The sequence below is a fragment of the Corticium candelabrum genome, chromosome 6 (genome assembly GCF_963422355.1).
Source record: "Corticium candelabrum chromosome 6, ooCorCand1.1, whole genome shotgun sequence".
NCBI classification, from domain to species: Eukaryota; Metazoa; Porifera; class Homoscleromorpha; order Homosclerophorida; family Plakinidae; genus Corticium; species Corticium candelabrum.
The window spans coordinates 220,229-240,856 of NC_085090.1; the positions used below are offsets into that span (position 1 = coordinate 220,229).

Here is a 20,628-nt window from a genome sequence, read left to right on the forward strand (position 1 = left end):
TTATGGAGCCTCGCTGTTACTTCCACGCACGTGTTGAAGAAGCATGAGGGAAGGTTATGAACATTTGTTGATGTACAGTATTAGAAACACATGTAAGGCAAATAGTTTCTGTGTTTCAAAAGACAGAAACATAAAACACTTGCATACAGGAATGATTGTGGTGTGGGAATGGTCTGGATATAACAACTGTTTTCACTACCTTCATGACATAATACTGCACTTTGTAGTAAAATTTAGACCTATTCAGGTTGCATTGGTAAACGAGATCAAAATAATTGAATATTGATAAGTAGACACAACCAGGCAGAAATGGTTGGTTTCTCTGTCTCTTAATCTGTCTGTCTCTTTTGTTTGCTACTGTATCTGTTTTTCTTTTGTCTGTTTGTTTGTCTGTCAGTGTGTGTCTGTGTGTTGTGTCTGTTTTGTATGTCAAAATTTGTTTCTTTGTACATCGGTTTAAGTAGTACACGTATATGAGCAAAGTATGAACTGCTGAATGCATCATACATTTGGGGCTATACGTAAAGTTATAATTATACTTTATCTCATGTACATTTGGTCTTTGTGTACGTTTTCTAAAGTCTCAAAATTTTTGCTAATTTTTATGTTCGTATGTCTGTTTGTCTGTCCGTCATTGTCTGACATTTGATCGTTTAATAATTTTTGAAGATGTTTTTAAAATTTAAGATTGTGTGTCAGATCTTATATTTTGGGGTTTTGAGGCACGTATTTCTAGACTGACTCTTACTAGCATTGTCTTATCATATGGGTATTGCTTTGGTTGCTTGTCCTTCTGTTTGTTGACACCTTGTTCTGTTTGTCAACCTTTTTTGTCTTTCTCCATATTAAATGTACCAGACTATTTTAGGGTATTTTCATTTCAGCATTATATGGTGAAGAAAATGGCTGCTCGTCGACAGAAAGAACGAGAGGAGAAGATGGCAAAAGAAAGACAGCAAGAAGAGAAACAGCGAAGACTGCAACAGTTGTATGACTATCAGAGACGACATGTTGCTGCTTGTCTACCCAAGCACAAAAGACTGAAAATGAATGAAACATTCTCTAGAAAGATGGCCAGTGATGTTTATGTCCATGAAGACTCGGATAAAGAAAATAGTGACATGAGTGTAGAATGGCAGGGAGGCAGGAGAACAGTGACGAGTTTGGTTCGCGAAAGTGGACGAACACAGAAAAACTATTTGGCAAGGGAAGGTCAGATGAGTTTTTATTCGGCAGATGGGTGCGTGTGTGCATGTACACACACACACACACACACACACACACACACACACACACACACACACACACACACACACACACACACACACACACACACACACACACACACACACACTCCATCATCACACCACACCACAATGTAGACAGTAGAAGGCAGGTTGCAGAATTAGTAGGTTTGGAAATTTATGTATGGTTACAATTGGAGTTACAGCATTGTGTTTTAGTTTGCTATCAGCAAGTCAGAACGTGGTGTCCTTTGTAGCATAACTTATTATGATTGTTATGGTTGTGTTTTGTTATAGGAGCTATGCTACATGCTGCTGATGACAGAACTAGTGGTGCAGTTGAACTTGAACATGATGAGCATGACAAATTCATCATTCCTGCATTGAAGGAAGAAGAAAACAACGAGCAGACAGAAACACCTGCAACTTCTCCACAACAGCTTGTGACTAACGATCTCCCTGAAGTTTTACAAGTTGATCTGAGTGAATCAGACAGGGAGACAGAGGCAGCAATGAGACATCCAACAACTGCCAGTAGCTCAATGGAGCGTCAGACACCATTGATCCAGAGTCTTCACGAGTCTGCATTGTTACTGTCAGAGAGGATAAAACAGGAAACGATGAAATTAACAGAGGCTGGTGTGTTAGCTACTAGTGACAGAGGAACAACTTCTTTATCACAAAAGCATCCAACCCAGCAAAGCATTACTGAAAGAGTATTCGAAACAAGTGACTTGCCAGGTGAGTTCAGTTGTGCTGTCATCAACTGCTTTCTTGGTGGGAATTCTGTGTAGTCAGCTTTACTGATAAATCCATACCTCGCTTTGGAAGTGTGCTTTGGTTACTTTACATGCAGATGTATTTTGAAATAATCGACTTTGTGGTGTTGCTTGGGGAATTTATTTGTTGCTACAGTTACTGAGGGATGCGTGTTGGAAATGGTTACAAGGTTTAGTGCTGTAGTGCCGTTAATTTTTTTCGAATGCTGACTTATCAATCCTGTGTTTGGCAGTACTTTAAACAATTTTGCTTTTTGTATTTGCACTTTTCGTCACTGAGCTCATATAGGACAATAGTTGCTATACTTTACCAATTCTATGGAATGGTGTAACTGATTGCTTATTGTTAAATTGTAGTAGTTAGACATCTTGTTCTGTTTCATGTAGGTGTTTCACGTTTGGATGGACTACATCACCTCTATGAATGGCAGGTGTGTGTATGTTGCAGTTCCAGGTGCAGAGTTGTGATAATAATGAATAACTGTTGTTTGCAACAGCAGAATGCTAAACTTATACAAGATAATCAGACAACTGATAGGCATGTGACAACTGGTACTGTGTCTGAAAGAGACAAAGAAAGAGTGGTCAGCAGTCAAGGAGTGAGTCATAGTTTAGTTGCTAAGAGAGATGAGATTTCTCAGATTAGTGAAATACGTGATGGAGACTCATCATCATCAATGTCAACTCAGTCACTCATTGAGGCAGGAATAGGAATGAGATATTCTTCTGGGGTATGATGTTACATGTTGCATGTTAATTGAATTGTAGGTGTGGATGTATAGTAGCCTAGTCATGTGACGTGCGAGCGCTGCATGGAGGAGTGAGGCAAATGCCTGGGGATGAGGCTAGATGTGTAGTCGACTAAGTTATAAACGATATGTTTGGATGTTCAGTGGTTCACACTTTGATTAATATTAACTGAGCTGAAACATTGATGTGATTCTAAGTGTGTTGATAGCTGGTTGTTGGATGCTTTATGTGTTTGTGCTTATTTGCTAATGACATGACTGCATTGTCTGATTATTTGCAAAAGGTATGTGGTATGTGAGTTTCACCTCGTCTTTCTAAAATTTATTAACGGATTATAAGTCTGAAGATATTTTGTCATCTTATTTTCTTAGACCTGTCACTTCTTGTCTTGCTGTTGTGGTTAGTTGTGACAGCAAATTTTATGTCAGAAACTCTCTGCTTTGTTACACACGTGACTTAAATCAGACTTTTGTTGAGTCTACTAGAATCAACTTTTTCTTGCTTAGTCAGACACCATCGTTTATGTTTTGAAAGTCCGAAATGTGTTAAATGCTGAAATTTGGTGCACCAGTGCAGTGTATCTACTGAAGCACTTGTAATTGGTTTTCAAAAGAGGATGGCTATTGAATGGTAACACAACTCAAGCAAGCAATACTTTAATACATTAAAGTTGACTAGATTATGAACAAAAGGAAACCATCAGTTTTAGTGGCTTGTTATTGCTTATTTTAGACTAGCTCTTGTTTGCAATCGGAAATTTACTAGCAGTTGTTCACATTTGTTTTGGAGACAAAGTTCTGACACATACTGCACAAGTGAACAGATAGAATTTGGTTAACTGTTTGTTTAACGCAAACTACTGGTAAATAGTTGAGGTCATTAACTGCTCTATGTTTGCTAAATTAGGCATCATAGATTGTTTTGCACAGTGATTGCTTAGCAGAGGTAGAAATGTATGGTGCAGATTTGTGTATCTAGTGAAGTGGTCATTGAGAGGTGGTTTCTAGAGAGGCTTTACTGTTTGTGTAATTAATTTGCAAGTTGAATGCGTTGCTAAGATAAGAGCATTTGAATTACAGTCGCGTGTCACTTATCTGACCCCCTGGGATCGGCCCTTTGTTGGATAAGTGAAAATGTTGGACAACTGGGGCTGTTATGAACTCAACTATTGTTCATATTATACGGCATTTTTTTCACATTAGGTATACTGAATGTAGATGTAGAATGAATGTAGAATTTAACGAGAAGAAACGCTTGAACTCACTCTCAAACTAGTGACATGCACGTGGATGTACACATGCACGTATGCAGCTGACCAGCCACGTGATCACCCACATGACAAGATTAACCTGTCGGATAACCGGGCGTGTTGGATAAGTAACACGCGACTGTACATTGAATTAAATTATATGTTTATTTTAGTCAAATCGAGCTGTGAATCAACCACTAACGTCTTCTCAAGTGCAAGGACCTTATCGTTGTATGTCTGCTATGCAATGTAATATTTTGTATTAATTTTAATATTTTCAATTTACTTATGCAGCACCTAAGCAGACTGGTGTGCTACCATGGCAGCAACATAAAGGTGATCGCTATAGCGTAATCAACATCTTTACAAGAAGGCAAACTGAAAATGCATCAGCAAGGCAAACGTCCAATGAAATGTGGAAATATGAAGATGATTTTAGTGAATATGTGACTGAGTCAGCTGGACTAGTGGAAGAAAGAAGAGATGACAATGAGATGAGAAATGAGAGTGAAAGTGACATAGGTTCAACACACAGTTTGATACAAGATGAGACTACAGAAATTTTAAGAGAACCTGAGAAAGCTCAAGAAGAGGGCATGACTGGGCAAGGAGAGGAAACTAGTGTGATTTCTTCCAGGTCTTCATTCACTTCTGAGAGTGATGAACAGAACACGTTATTGATTGATCAAGACCACATGGAGACTAGTTCCGATGTTTCACCTCAAGTTCATGTATCAGATCACACTAAGGGAATTGAACCAAGGGCAGAACCCGAAAATAGCAGAATTACGGCAGACAAGGTAAGGAACTAGTGAGGTAACTAAATCTCTCTTCCTATGGTAATTGTTTTGCGAAAGTTGAGGAGATACCCTAACTACACATTGAATATGCACGTGTGCGCGCACACGCACACACACACACACACACACACACACACACACACACACACACACACACACACACACCTGTCTTGTCCTGTTACACCGCTACTGTAACACGGTCACGCTTGCTTCCAAGAGGCAACAAGTCTGATTGTGGAATAATGCAAGTTTCTAGAAATCTAAACATCTGTGAACCGTCAATCCTCCTGTACTCCGGAACCATTTCAAACTGTTTGAACATTGGATTGCACTTTGTTGTTCCCTTATAGGTTTCTTTCTTTCTTTCATATACTTGTGCCTTGCCTTGCCCCTCTGTCTTCTGAAGGTCCTGGAGCACACCTCACACATCACATCCTTGACTGCCACCAGAGCACATACCCCCATTCTCTCTCTCCAATGTTCCAAACCATTAAAAGCAGCTGGATTGCTTTACGTGCCTCATTTGATATCTCACCTTGAGATGGTTGCGAAGCCTCTGCAAGGGAAGCCTTGGCATGAACTTAGTGATTCAATACCCTGTACTCATGATAAAAAAACTCCAAGACTCTAGTCAGCTTTAGCCAGTGTTCACAGAATGAAACACTGTTAACCAGGGGTCACCACGGGGAGGCGCTGACTAATATAGCTCTTACAAGAACTCACACACACTATGGAATGAGTAGTCGGAACGACTAATCTCAGTCATGGCTTTGTCTATGTCTGTATAAACCAATCTGAGCCCCACAGGATTGACCACATATATCACATATGTAGCCCGTTTGCGATGGCTAAGCGGCTTTTCTCTTCTGTCTTTTTCATTTCAATGAGTCAACTCGTTGGTTCTCAAAGATTGTTGCTGACTCCTTGCAAACAGCTCTCAATACCGTCTGATCTGATGCAATGTTTTCTCATTTGGATACATTCACAACACCACATAATGTTATATTGGATTTCAAGGTATCTTTATAGCGTATCTTCTGTCTACTTCCATCTCTTAGCTGACCTTAAAGACAGCTTTGGGCAGCCTCTCATCAGTCATGCGACACACATGTCCACACCAATGAAGTTGGGACTGCACAAGAAATGCTTTGATTACTGATATTTTACATTTTTTCAAAACTTTTGTGTTGGGTAGTTAATCTTGCCATTCGCTATGTTGCGGAGACAGCACATGTGCATTCTGTCTAGTTGTCTGATGTGTCTCCTGTACAAAGTCCAGGTCTCACAACCATAGAGTAGAGTGGCAATAATAACAGCACGATATACCTTTACTTTCGTAACTATCACGATTCCATGTTCATTCCAAAGCTGTCCTGTAAAGCTACCAAAAGCAACACTAGCTTTGTTCAGACACATAGCAATTTTGTCATCTAGAACAGGGTTTTGTGATAATGAACTTCTCAAATATGTGAACTTCTCAACTGATTTGAGTGCACTTCCATTCACCTTCACAGTTGGAGGTGCGTATATAGCACCAGACTTTGGCTGTAGCAAAACTTCTGTCTTTTTCAAATGATAGTAATTCCAAACCTCTGTGCCGCATTGGCAAAGCAGTCCATGATAAACTGGATATCTTCTAGAGAATGGGCAACGAGAGCGCAAGCGTCTGCAAAGCAAGTCCATTACCAAGATATCTCTGATTTTTGTCTTTGCGTTAATTTAATCAACAGAAGTTAAAGATACTTTCATCAGCACGTGATTGAAGGTAAATACCTTTGTTACAATTCTTGAATGCAACATTCAACATCATTGCAAAGAACACATTGAATAAGAAAGGTGCCAGGACACAGCCTTGTTTGACGCCGTTGGTGACTTCAAATAAATTTGATGAATCTCCATTGTGTATCACCTTGGCTGTCATATCATCATGAAAAGATCTTATTATGTTGACAAGTTTGCTAGGACAACCAATCCTAGACAGGATTTTCCACAAGAGGTTTCTATTCACGGTGTCAAAAGCCTTAGTAAGGTCACAAAGACTGAAAAGATCTTTGTGCTGTTAACGGCATTTCTTCGGCAATTGCCTGGCTGTAAGAATCATATCTAGTCCCATGACCAGAGCAAAAGCCACATTGGCTCTCTGGAAGTATGTTACTAGAGACATGACTGGACAGTCTGTTCTGTATGATGCGAGCTAGAATTTTTTCTGCAGTGAACAACAAGGAGATGCCACAATGGTTGTCACAGATAGAACAGTCGGTCACCTTTGCACTTGTATAGGTGAATTATGGTTGCATCTTTGAAGTCCTTAGGAACTAATTCTTGTTGCCATATGGCTGTATATAGTTGAAGCAACTTTCCTATCAGATGTTTACCACCAAAATCTGAAGATTCAGAAGGCAAACGATCTGACCTGATGCTTTCCCAGATGACATCTGGTCAATTGCCTTAGTCACTTCGTCCATAGGTGGATTTTCTATGAGTTAGTTTTGCAGTGGCCACAGGTAATTCTTCCAACACTTTTATCAACAACAGATGAACGATTCAGAACTGATTGAAAATGTTCAGCCCATCTTTGTATAATTTCATTATGATTAGTGAGTAGACATAAGCCATCACTGGAAGAGATGGGTGTGAACCCCTTATGCTGAGGACCGTACACTGTCTTCAAACTAATATAAAATGCTTCATGTCGTGTTCATCTGCTGCCTTTTGTATAGCATGTGCTTGATCTTGCCACCACTTCTCTTTCATTATCCGTAGCTTTACTTGCACAGATTGCCGCAGACGATTGTAGATCAGCCTCTTAGACTTAGAGCTATTGTTAGTAATCCAATCATTATGAGCCTTGCTCATACTTTGAAGTAGACTCTAAATAGAAGAATGATTCATGTCAAACCAGTCTTGATGTTTATGCTTGGTATGACCTACACTCTTAGATGCACATGAGTAGGTTTGTGATTTCAATTCGTTCCAGAGGGACTCGACTTCTTCAGAATCCATCGGTTCTGCTAATGACTGTTGTATCATATGTTGGAACTGACATCTAGAGTCATTCAGGTGTAGATTCTCGAAACTTAATTTTCTTACAAACTTGGATCTGCCTGGACAGTGTTTGGTTTTGATAACTAGAGAATTGGTACGTCTCACTAAAAGATGTCAGACCAGCAGCCAGATCCTCTCATAGCTCGAGTTAGCCTGATGTCTCGTAAGTCGCGTTGCCTTACAATGACATAATTCAGAAGCTGCAGTGATGTGAGCGTGGATGCATCCACGTGTCTTGTATTCATTAAGTTGTTGAAAGGCAGTATTTGTTTTTACAAGGGCATTCTGGGCACAGGTAGAAAGAAGCAGAATTTCATTTGAATTTTCTTTTCCCATACCATGATGGCTAATCACCAATTGCTCCAAGCAGAATTGTCACAACCAACACAAGCATTAAAGTCCCCAAGCAGAAATAGTTTGTGGTTACGAATCAAGCACTCTGGTCAAGTCTTCATAGAAGCATTCTTTAGCTTCATCTGGAGCCACGAGAGTTGGTGCATAGGTACTGATAAGTGTAGCATATCAATCATGTGAAAGACTCACACGTAATGACATTAAACGAGAGTTTATTCTTTTTGGAAGAAATTCAAACTGGCATAGAGTACTGGTTTTAATAGCAAAACCCACACCAGCTTGGTGTTTCTCGCCTTCTGGCACACCTGACCAGAAGAAGGTGTAACCAGCACCAATTTCTTCCAAATTTGATTCACCAGCCGAATGTGTTTCACTGAGTGCGGCAATATCAATGTTATACCACCTAAGCTTTCTAGCATATAACAGTACGACGTTCATGACTTATAGCCCGTTCACACTAGGGTTTTTAAGCGGGCCAGCCCAGGCTGACCCGGGCCAGCTCGGTTGAAAGGTGTAGTGTGAACGTGGGCCGAGCCGTGCCGTGCCGAGCCGAGCCGGGCTGAGCTGGCCCACCCCAACTTGCCGGGCCAGCTCGGCTCGGCTCCGCTCGTTTATGTAGTGTGAACGGTAACGGGGCTGGGCTGGACGCTACAGCAGGCGGCAGACGGTAAGCATGCATATCAATTGCATTCTTTTAGGATGAGCGTAAAGTGTCAATCTAGCTATTATACATCACTATGGCGTGGACAGAACAAGAAACCCTTCTTTTGATTGATCTTTGGGGGGAAGAGAGTGTACAAGTTCAAATTGAAGGTTGTGCGCGCAATAAAGAAGTGTACGCAAAGCTTGCAGCGCGTATGCAGGAAGAAGGATACAACCGGTCAGGCACGCAGTGTCGAGAGAAGATCAAAAAATTGAAGACCGACTATAGAAAAGTAAAGGAGAAGCAGAGTTGACCAGAACTAAAAGCAACGCTAAAGTAGTCCAGGTTTCCCGCCGCTGCAGCTGCCGACGAAGAAATGAAGGGTGGATGCGACATCTTCTCCTGCTTGACGCTCTTCTCGTAGACACCATATGCATTTCTGCGTTTGACTGACTGAACGAATTATATTAAGGTAGCGCGCGTGCCAAAACACACGCCTACTAATCGGGCTAGCCGCTAACGCCACAAGCAGTGTGAACGGGGGCTGGCTCGAGTCTCTGGCCCGAGCTGGCCCGGGCTGGCTCGGCTCGGCTTCGAAGACGTGCTAGTGTGAACGGGCTATTACATTATTTTTATTGTCTTGTAAGGTTTGAATATTCCATGTTGCAAGTGTAAGTTTCAACTTGAGTTTATTATGTTTTTTCGACCGCATGTTGAATGTCCAGTTGACCGCTGTAAGCCAACAGAGTATAAGAGAAGCAAGCTTTGTTTAGGGTTCCTTTTATCACTCCTTCTCCTATAGAGAGAGCAGTGTGTCCGTGAAAAGGGCTGCTCTGACACTTAGGCAGGATATGAACGATATTGTTGCTCCAGTCAGCATCGAATGACCATCACACCTGAGCCGTCGATGTGCAGGTTCGAGACTAAGGGCTAAGATAGAGAAGTAAAGACCAAGACATGTCATGAAGACCTGCACATTGAATTCACTAAAGTGAGGTGGGCGTGTGCAGCCAAACTCACCAAATGTTGACAGGTGTAAGACATACAACATACCAGTAAGCTGTCCAGAATCTTGAAACAAGGAACTGCACTTCAAAGCCAAGGTGACCACAGTTGCTTACGAATGCTGTGCTGAAATGCTCCTCTGACCAATTCAGACTTTGGCAATGGCCTATTTAATGGAGTCAAACTTGCCATGTCCAGTAACATCATAGAACACATTTGATATTTTCAAGGTAAAATAGTGCCATCTATTGTCTTATCACACTCTGATGGCACTGCCGCCAGACTGTCCGCGACTGCTTATTTGCCAGGTTAAACCTGCTTATTTCGCAGCTAACCCTTATATGTAAGGGCTTCTCCACTATTCGAAATTGGTGTACACGCTTGGTAGCAGATGGTGCTGCTACTGGAAATAGAACCCACCTTCCAACACACACACACACACACACACACACACACACACACACACACACACACACACACACACACACACACAAAGTAGTAATTTTTCTGTGAGCGATAGGAGATTTTAGAAATTGCTACTACAGTAATTGCTTAGTATTCTAGATGGCGCTGTGACTATGCTCTGAAGCATATGATGATGTGGTCTCATTAATTCTCGTTGGTTTAGCCTGTAAGCTAATGGTTGTTTCCATGACTACAGCTTGAATCATTGAGTTCAGATTGAATTATTATGATATAGAAGCCATACAGTTTACTGGCAATATATAAACATAAGTTATGTACACTCTGGGAAAGGTTTACTTTGTGTGAAGTGTTGGAAATTGTTGTAAACATGTGTACACACGACTACAGTAGACTCTTGCTAGTCAGACTGCAAATTTTTTTAAAAATTGGTGACTTGGCCACAGGAAACCAGGCTGTCAATTTTGAGTAGTGATATTGTATGAGTTGAACTTGTAGAGATTGGGTGATTAGATGTTGAAACTTTTATTGTTTACAGCCGGTTGATGGTTCTGGTACCGACAGACGTTTCTCTCCTGGTGCTCTTGGGCGTCAGTTTGCTACAGAACTGCATCTTCTTGAGTCCATTGATGAAAGTATGCACCAATTAAGCTCATTAGAGAGAGTACATTCTGTCTCTCTGGCACAGCAAGAGACCGTGTCTGTGTCACGACTACTGAAAGGAAGGCAGGAGCAGCACAAACAGGAGATGGAGAGTTTGGCTCAGAAAGTAAAGAAAGAAATGGCAGCAGTTGAAAGGCAGTTTATAAATGAACAAAGTGCAATAAGAGAAAGCTTGCACCAGTCCAGAAAAGAGATGACAAGTGCCAGGAAAAGTGCAGAGGAAGCTGTACAGGCTGCAACGAAAAGTCAAACGGAAGTACTACAACAAGTAGCTGATATGAAGAAAGAATTAGACCTGGTAGGTATGCAAGTGGTAGATGTTATTAGCTGGTCACAGGTTGCCATGGTAAATGTTGTTTCATGGTTTATGTTCTCATTTACAGATAGGAAAATGGCACTTAAGCCTGGTTCACAATATGACGCCGACGCTCAATTGAGCGTCAAACTTCAGAGAAACCGCCTCGACGTCGGCGGCATCCTTTGATGTTGATGCCGACGTCGACGCTGGAATAGGATCCATTTCTATTGTTGACGTTGACGTCGGCGTCAATATTGTGAACCAGGCTTAACTTGAAACATGCCTGACACATGACATTTTGTCATATGCAAATCAAATTTATTTCTAGTTTTAGTATATTTCTCTTTTTGTGTGTACTATGATATTGTGCTAAGACACTTTTTGCTGTTGCTATTAACGTGAATGTAATGAACACTTATTGTAAGTTTATGGCAAATAAATGTTTTATTTTGTAGTTACTTATGTTTCTAATTATGGATTTCTTGAACTAATTATTCTGAAAAGTTAAGTTTGTTTGGTGGTGGCAATACAATATCGTGTGCTTTAGCACACTGTAGTAGTCCTTATAGATATCTATAGTTTGGCAATATTCTTGCTCCTAATTATTTTGTCAAAATGTATTATTATGTCTATGGATCTGAAATGAGAACTTTCAGTAGCTTGGCATGTAGTATTAGGTTGGACTAACTGTGTAAATGTGTTTAGCGTGTCATCAGTGTTTAGCACATCATTAATGTAATATAGTTTCCACAGAATCTGCAGTCTGAAACTGGGTTCATAATATGTGACGGACAGCAGTTCGTTCTGTTGCGCAATGTTGCTGCATCTACCCACATCAACCCACATCAGATGAATCAACTGCAAAGGATGATGTAACAGTTTATATTAATGGTATATTAATTTGACCAACATTATTGATTGAAGGATATGGGAGAATGTTTTGTCTCTGCAATCATGAAGACTGGATGAAGTTGCACTCACCATGTATCAGTACATTGTGCTCTTTTATTGGTTGCTTGTGCGTTTACATGCATGTCAGGATGTAATAAAGTGGACTGAGAATGCTGCTTGCACAATTACTACAGACCAGTATGTAAATGTTGCTGGGTTAGGAAGTACCTGTTTCACACTATATTACACATGCAATGATAAATAGTGTATTCAATTGTTTTTGCTTGATTTTTATATTATGTATTGTTTCCATTGACTAAGAGCTTGGTAGCTACATAGCCAGCTGGATATGTGAACTGATGACTTTACTTTCTTTGTGTTAGATTCATACCACTGCTGTTGCTAGTTCAACTCAAGCTCAAAGGTCGGTTCCTTCAGGTTCACTTAATGACGTCTCAACAGTGACAGCAGCAGTAACAGCAGCAGTAGATAGTGTAATGAAAGGTCGTTTTGACCACTTTGTAAAACAACAAGAGCAAGCCACCATGACAAGTGATCAAGACCACAGTATGATGTCATCAGCGAGTGAGATTACTACCAGTGGCTCATTGCACACGGCCAGTTTGACTATAGGAAATGGTCAAAGTGAAGAGGGAGATTCTTCTGTTCTAGATGATGTCGTGCCTGTGACAAGTTCAGACAAAGGATTGTCAGTTCAGGTTAGTACCAATTACTTACTGATGTTGCTAGTACATTTGCTTGTTCTTACTGATGCTGCTAGTGCATTTGCTTGTACACTGGCCGTGCATGGGTTGGCAGATTTGTTGGTGAAGTGTTATTATTGGATTTCAGTAGAATAATTTTTCACCATGTGTTTGTGCACTTTTTGTCTCTGTTTATGTTTATGCCTTACCGCTTTCCCACATTGTCAGACAACATTTATGTCAACTTCAAGTAGAACACTACTAGTATGTATGTAACACAGTCTAAGTTCAGATATTGCAGTCTAGCAGATATTGTAACAACTGCACCAACTCCAAGAGACTCGGTTTCTTATTCCACTAAGATTAAGAGGAAGAGGTACTGGATCCAGCATGGTTGAAATCATTCCTCCTTCTTCAGAAAGGCATGTCATTGATCCAATGAATTTTATTTGTCTTCTTTTCTGAAGCTTAATTGGACAGTGCATCCCTTTACTCTATGCATTAACTAGTGCAATTAACTGTGGACATGATCTGGATGGAACTTGTTATCACTACCGATATGACCATGACCTTGTAATTGTATATTTAAGTTCAGCGGTAGGCCAATCTGGCAACACAAACAATGGTAAATATCTGGAGCAGCTGCCTGAACACACTCCAACTGCGCAACTGCAAGGTACTCAGAACCAATACTTAGAGACAGACAATAGGCCAGATACAGTATGTTGTCTGACAGTCATCTTCAGTGCATCAAATGGCTCTAACATCAGTTAGATAGTATGGCTCACCCTTGGAGCATAAGCTCTCTTCATAGAGCTGCTGATGAGGTGGGATATGCAGCAGAGAAACAAGAAATGAAGAAGATATCTAAGTATTAACGAAAACCTTAGCAGATCAAGACCTGATGCAATAACTCTTGGTTTGAACATTTTGGGTTTGGGAGAAAAACTAGCTCAAACTCTTTTAAAGAAGTCAAGAGATGTCGATGCTTGCAGCACTGAAACTGATCTTTGAAATAGATCACTCAAACAATTTTCTCTTGTATTATGGAAGTGTAATTAGGGCAGAAGATTAAGTGACACTTTCTTGGCATAGTTAAGAACCACCTTTTCGATGTGGACATTTAGACCACAACCATTAATTAATCATCCATTAGTTAATCATTACAACGGCTTGGTTTGTTGAATGTATGGTATTGCAGTTTTACAGATTGAGTCAAATAAAAACTTTGTCTGTCTGTCTCTCTGTTTCTCTGTCTCTGTCTTTCTGTGTTTCTGTCTCACTGACTGTCTCTGTTCTATTTGTTTCATCTATTCAGTCTTTGTCCTCACGTTGTGTTGCCAGTTATTATTTTGGTGTTGTTCATAAGTGTGATGTGTTCATTTGTTGTTTAGTCAAAATACACAACAGAGCATGACCAAAGTTCAGCCTCTCAAAGGGGCTTTGAAAGTTCTGCTACAATGTCTCACACAGCAGCCAAAGATTACACCTCATTGTCATCTGCACTACCAGACAGGACAAAAGAAGTTACAGTTGAACTGTCTAATGAGAGTGGCAATCTTGTGTCTGGGCGCACAAGTGTGCATTCTCAAGGACATTGTGTCAGTACTGTAAATATTGATTTAACAACAAAGAGCTTGGTCAATTCAAAAGAAGAAAAAGGGACAGGAACAAGGGAAGAGGGAACACCTACGGTCACTTATTCAATGCAGTTTGAAGATTCTGAAGTCACGGCGACAGCAGAGGAAAGCAAACCAGAAAGCAACGGTGTGGTGGATCAGGTGAGGAGTTCATGATTTATATATAGTCTGCACTGACTTGCTATGTCAGACAAAACTAAATAATTTAGAAATAATACGGCAGAGCAGCACCTTTCTTATTCACTTGTGGGTTACTCACTATATAGAATGACTACGTATCTTTGATGAAACAGTTAAGATTGTGGTATTGCTTTTTCCTTGGAGTTAGCAACTTCAAAGTACTGAAACTTTGTTTTACTGATAACCCAAATGTTACCATCCTGAAAAGAAATAGTTATATTGACACACTAATTTATGTTATCTAAAGCAATGATGTCTAGAAGTGTTTTATACCTCGTTTACACTGGGAACAGTTCTGAGAATTGTTCTGGGAGCTGTTCTGGCACCCGTTTACACTGCATCCAGCTTAGCCGTTCTGACGCCTCGATGTCCTCGAACTCCCAGACCTTTAGGAGAGAAAGATGTAATGCACGTTACTGTGCCTCGAGTCACTGTATCCTTTATTCTACTGTACGATATTCATACTTTAATTTCTTCAGCTTGGAAGAAATTTGTTTCTGGCTTCGAGTGTAGCCAGCAGCCTCCATGTCCCTAGCAATTTTTCCATATACATCTTTGTTCCTACGGCTACACTCAAAGAGCCGTTGTATAGAGTCCTCCCCCACAATTCGATGAGTTTCATCGTCTCACCATCACTCTACGCCGCCGTAGCGATATCCGGGAAACTACAAGAAGAATTACGCTTGCGTCAGTACTGTTCTGGGGTGCGGGAGAGTTTACACTGCACCTGGAACTATTCTGGAATGGTTCTGGAACCACTCGTCTTTGGGTTCTGTTCTGGAACAGAACGCCACGAGAACAGAGCATTTACACTGCTACTGGGAACTATTCTAGAACTCGAGAACCGTTCTCGACTGCCAGTGTAAACGGGGTATTAGATTGTAATCAGAAGTGGGAACTCCACTGTAGTGTAGAATCAGCCATGTCCGCTTTGGCTTGTCTGCATATAACTGACTGCTAGCTGTTTTACATATTCTTGGCCAGCCACTAAAGTCTGTTTAGACTGTTAATAGACACAGTATGCTGAAAATCCAGGTATGATTATGCATAGAAAGAGTTCTGGTTTAATTAATGTAATAATCAAGAATTAGCAAAGGATTTCAAACCTAAAAGTTCAGAGCATTGAAGGCAGGTCAGTATGCTTTTGTAGTTAGTAAGCTTGAAGAATATGTAGAGTAGAAATTGTCTCTTTGGTTTTTAAGTGTGGAAATGAGAGCAGTGGACTATTGCTCAATGCTGCAACTTATAACATGTGTATCATATTAACAAAGTGCAGAATGATGATTTATTAAATGGAGACATTGGCTCTCACCTGTCTTGGATGAGAGCCATTTATGATCCTGTGTCATAGTTACCCTGATTGCACGTATTATCTTCTTTCTAATCTGTAGATGTTGGTTTGAAGTTTACTGATTACTTGTTATTTGATTCAGCAATCATTCCGGCTGCTCTTGCCATCCGAAAGTCACAGACGACGGCAGAAAGAATCTGCAATGGCTGCATTGAAGGCATTGCCACTGACTTCTCCAACCGACTCACAGGATGATACAACAGTCCCTGGTCATGACTCTATGTCTCCATTTGGAGCAGGTGACTCGTTTGATTTCTTTACAGCTAAGATGGCACAACAGCTACTGCAAGATGAGGAAATGAGAGCACAACATCAATCAGCTTTGTTGAGACTGCGTGAAAAAGCATTACGTGAGAAGGCAAAGGCTGAACTGGCATGGTTGAAGCACAAGGAGCAAAGACTTCGAGACAAGGGAGAAGATGACAAAATGCCTCCATTAGAAAAGCGTCGTCGGGACATACTGACTAAGCTACGATCTGATGGAGCAGAGATTAAGCGTCTAAGAGCAGCTAACAAGGCAGCCAGCCATGAGCGAAAACTGCTTATGTTTCAGCAGAGAGAAATATCCAAGATGCATGAAACAACCAAGTTTTATCTTGGTCGATTGAAACGTGAATCTCCTGAAAAGGCTCATCGCTTATCTGATATCTCATTGGGAGAATCACCTAAGTCTTCCATTCCTGGAGGAGAAGAGCCTAGTGAGACAGACCATGAGGTCAGTGAGATGGTTGATATGGAAACAGGAAGTGTAACGATTGCTGGTGACAGTAATCTCAAGCAAGACACGCCTCACAGTAAAGTTATCAGCAATTCACAAGATAAGTTACAAAATGCAGTTCCAGTTACTGTTGTCTCCCATTCACCTGCTCATTCTGCCTCACGGACAGTCAGTACAGTGTCTAGTGTACCAGAGGAAATAGCAACTAACAATGAGAGCCAAATATCTGTGAAGCAGAGATCCAACGTTGTTGTAAGTGATAGTCAACCAACTACCCTTATGACACCCAAAGGCAGAGAACAATTGAGTAATGGAAGGCCAACATCTCTCTCAACTGAACATGCTTCATTGACCAGTTTGGGCATCTTACCTGTCCATTCCCTTCATTCTCTCTCAATGGTAGATAGTGATTATCATCAGCAAGTTTCTCTAACTCAGTCACCTACAGGACAGATAACAACAGCACAAGGAGATTCGTCACCTCTCAGTGTGATGAGTCCTTCGTCATCTGATAATGGAGTTATGAAAGGTCTACGTCGGCTGGAAGCTCAGTCATCTGAACGGTATCTAACTAGAAGAGAACAAAAGCTTAAGAAACGACGTCAGCAAACAGAAAGAATTTTAAAGAGCCGCAGGGAACTGTTGGAGTGGCAAAAACGCTTAGACGAAGAAGAAGCAGAATTGCAAAAAATGGTGGAGGAAGCAATGGGTATGAAGATCAAGAAATCACAACCAAGAGATATCAATGGCAAGAAGCAAATTCATGTCAAAGATGGCCATCCTTCACCTGGAAGTGTTAGTACTAGAAGTCGAGGTTTTTATTCAACATCTGATGCAGATGTAGTTGAAGAGTGTGAAGAATCATCCACTGCCACAGTTATAGATGAAGCATCTGTTGGTACAGACTATGGTAGCGAGACGTTTGAGTCTTTAGACAAGACTGCAACATCACAAAGTAATAGTGCTGCTCAGACTGTTACTTTGATGACACACACAGACATTGCACCAACAGCAACAGATAGAGAAAGTCAAACTGAAACTTCACATAAAAAGACAAGTGATATTGAGAAAAGGATTACCTTACTCAAGGAAGAACTAAGTAGACGTAAGGCTGAAGCAAAGAGATTACGTGAAGAGAAAAGGCTCAGGAAACAAGCTTTGCTAGAAGAACAGGAAGCACGGCTAAAATCTGCACTCAACACTATAGAAAAACAAATCAGCAGAGACAAACAAGAGCTCACTAAGAAGCCTGCTGCACTGCTTCCAACAGAAGACTCAATAGCAGCTGTCGCTCTGTCTGATCAACTTAAAATTAGAGAAAAGGCAGAAGTTGCAGCAAATGAGCAGACAGTTGAACAGATACATGAGTCAATGGAGACACCAGCTCGACATGATTTATCAACATTTAGCACTTTTAGTGAAACCAAGAGGAGTGGACTGTCTCGGCTGCAGTCATATGACACATTGACATTCATTAATTCATCTGTCAGTTATCCGCGTGGTTCAACTCAACTGGGAGATCAACAAGACACAGAGACTCCAAACGAAGATGGAATACAAGATGCTGTACAAGATACTCATGTTGCATTGCAAGAAGAACAAAGTAGTTTGTCTGTAGCTGTTGATATTGGTTCAGTTCACGATGAGAGTGTTTTGTCTGTTCCTGGTGATCAACATGTCACTACGGCAGTGTCAGTTATCCAGGAACAACAACCATCTTCTCTCAAGACAGACACAGTTGACTCATTTGGAGGTAGTCTTTCATCTAGCACTCCCAAGAAATTGGCTTCAACACACGTAATATGTGATAGTCTTCCTGATGTGGATAATGTCAGGGTACTTTCAGCAGAAGCAAGCTACAGTGACACATTCATCCCATCTGTACAGAGCCTTGGCTCTGTCCCTAGTGTGAGATCAGAAGATGCAGTAAAATCAACATCTCAACGTCAACCAGTCATTGATGTGAGTGAGTCTGATGAAGAGTTGGTTACTGTGGAAGTGGACAAGACACAGTCATTAGGTTTGCAACTTGAAGTTGGTGATCGTGTGCTGGTGGGTGGAAACAGAGCTGGCTTGTTGCAATATTTGGGAACTGTTCATTTTGCTAGTGGAGTTTGGGCAGGTGTGGAGTTGGATTTGCCAAGAGGGAGTCATGATGGACAGTATGAGGGTTGTAGATATTTTCAGTGTGCTGATCATCATGGAATATTTGTGGCTAATGACAATGTCCAACTGCTACCAGTGGATCAGCATGATGCAGCAAAGGAAGAGCAAATGATAATCTCGTTACCAAATGTCAAGACTTCACATTCAGAGGATATAATTCATACAGATACTGCAGCAATGGATCCCACAGTTGAAGAGCAGCAATCGAATAAGGTGCAGGAAGAGGTTGTTGACTTAGATGAACCTGTTGCATCACTCCAAGAATCTGTAAGTGATGATATTACTCCACTGGCTGATGATGACAGCGAATTGCAGAGGATAATTAGTTCAGCAGCTGAAGCAGTTGAATCTTTCCGAAGGTCTCTTTCACCAGCTATATCTACAGATCAAGATGAAACATCACTTGGTGAGTTTGAGAGGCCTGTGACTTCTGCATTACGTCAGTCTCTGACCCCTGAAATTCCAACTGTAGAAGACAGTACACAGCTGGAGAAAGGAGAGAGAGCAGTGACAGGAGAGCAGTTGACTATGATAACTGGGAGACAGTTTGAGGATGAGATCGACCAAATGACAAGATCAGTCATGGACCTGCTTGTTTCTGACTCTCTAAATGTTATGATAAATGTTAGCAAGGACAAAAACAGCCAACAGGAAGCTAAGTCTGCCACAACTGCCTTGCATGTTACTTCAGTATTTAGAGATGCCTTGCAGCACGAGGACCAGAACATAAACTTACAATATGAGAATGTTGTTAATCAGCTACTCGTCATGTTGTTTGGCGAGGCTGTTGCTGACATGAAAGCACTTGTTGAGAGAAAATCAGAGCAGAAATACTACATCGTTAGACATGAAGATGATTACGATACAAGCCTGGACAACTCATCTTTAAGCATCTCATCAGGAATTTCAGATCACGAACCTCAAATTTTGTCTCCAGATTATGACACAAAATTTCCTGCCATTCTTATTGAGAATCGAGAAGAACTCCAGCAAGCTTCAGCTTTAGTTGAATCAGAAGATATTGCATTTTCTATCCCTTTCAATAAGGAAACGGTAAATCATGTTGTTAGGACGTCATTAGATAAGGAAGAGGTCGTGCTATCTGGTGATGAGCATCAGGTGGCATTTATTGAATTGTTAAATGATGCTGTTCAAGAAGTGAGCCAACAGTTGTTGCCAGTAAAGAGAGATGATGAAAATATGGAGAGGTTTATGTGGAAAAAGCCAAAACGGTATCATGGTGCAGAAATACGCCGTCTTAAGACATCCAGACAAGTGTCAAATCATGTTGGACTAATGCATTTGGTAGAAGAGGAACTGTGTAGTTTTCTAGGACTGAATGCTACTGCATCTGATTCTCAAGAGTACATCAATAATGCTTCAAAGGGTAGATGGACAAACATCAAGACTAAGACTATTGAAGGCATTCTGGTCGAAGAACTTCGTAAGGAGGAATCACAATGGATTGATTATGATGAAGATGAAACTCACGTAAAATTTCAACTTGCTGATGGAATATTGGATACACTCCTACAGGAAACAGCCATTGTAGTCCAAGGTGTTAAAAATGAAAAATTAGCTAGACAAGACTCAAGTTATTGAGGCCTTCTATTTCCATTTCATTGTATGTCATCAGGGAGATTTGGACTACATGTAGTGCATATATATAGCAGCATCAATATGATATAGGATATTATAATACCGATTCTAAAGCAATCCTGACCA

The 20,628-nt window shown here is 40.8% G+C and overlaps 1 protein-coding gene across 3 annotated transcripts in view; it reads left to right on the plus strand.

Annotated features, from left to right (window-relative positions):
* Positions 1-20,618, plus strand: part of LOC134181662 (centrosome-associated protein 350-like) — a 33,114-nt gene extending 12,496 nt beyond the window's left edge. Inside the window, exons 10-20 of one of the 3 annotated variants that reach the window (XM_062648925.1) lie at positions 885-1,212; positions 1,542-1,985; positions 2,411-2,454; positions 2,521-2,607; positions 2,665-2,754; positions 4,196-4,253; positions 4,317-4,822; positions 10,831-11,253; positions 12,528-12,863; positions 14,243-14,629; positions 16,102-20,618. In XM_062648925.1, the coding sequence (XP_062504909.1) occupies positions 885-1,212; positions 1,542-1,985; positions 2,411-2,454; positions 2,521-2,607; positions 2,665-2,754; positions 4,196-4,253; positions 4,317-4,822; positions 10,831-11,253; positions 12,528-12,863; positions 14,243-14,629; positions 16,102-20,505 (7,107 nt within the window). In that variant the 3' untranslated portion in view covers positions 20,506-20,618. Of the gene's footprint in view, positions 1-884; positions 1,213-1,541; positions 1,986-2,410; positions 2,455-2,520; positions 2,755-4,195; positions 4,254-4,316; positions 4,823-10,830; positions 11,254-12,527; positions 12,864-14,242; positions 14,630-16,101 lie in introns of all 3 variants that reach the window. The other 2 variants (XM_062648923.1, XM_062648924.1) reach the window with 2 other exon arrangements.
* The last annotated feature ends 10 nt before the right edge of the window (positions 20,619-20,628 follow it).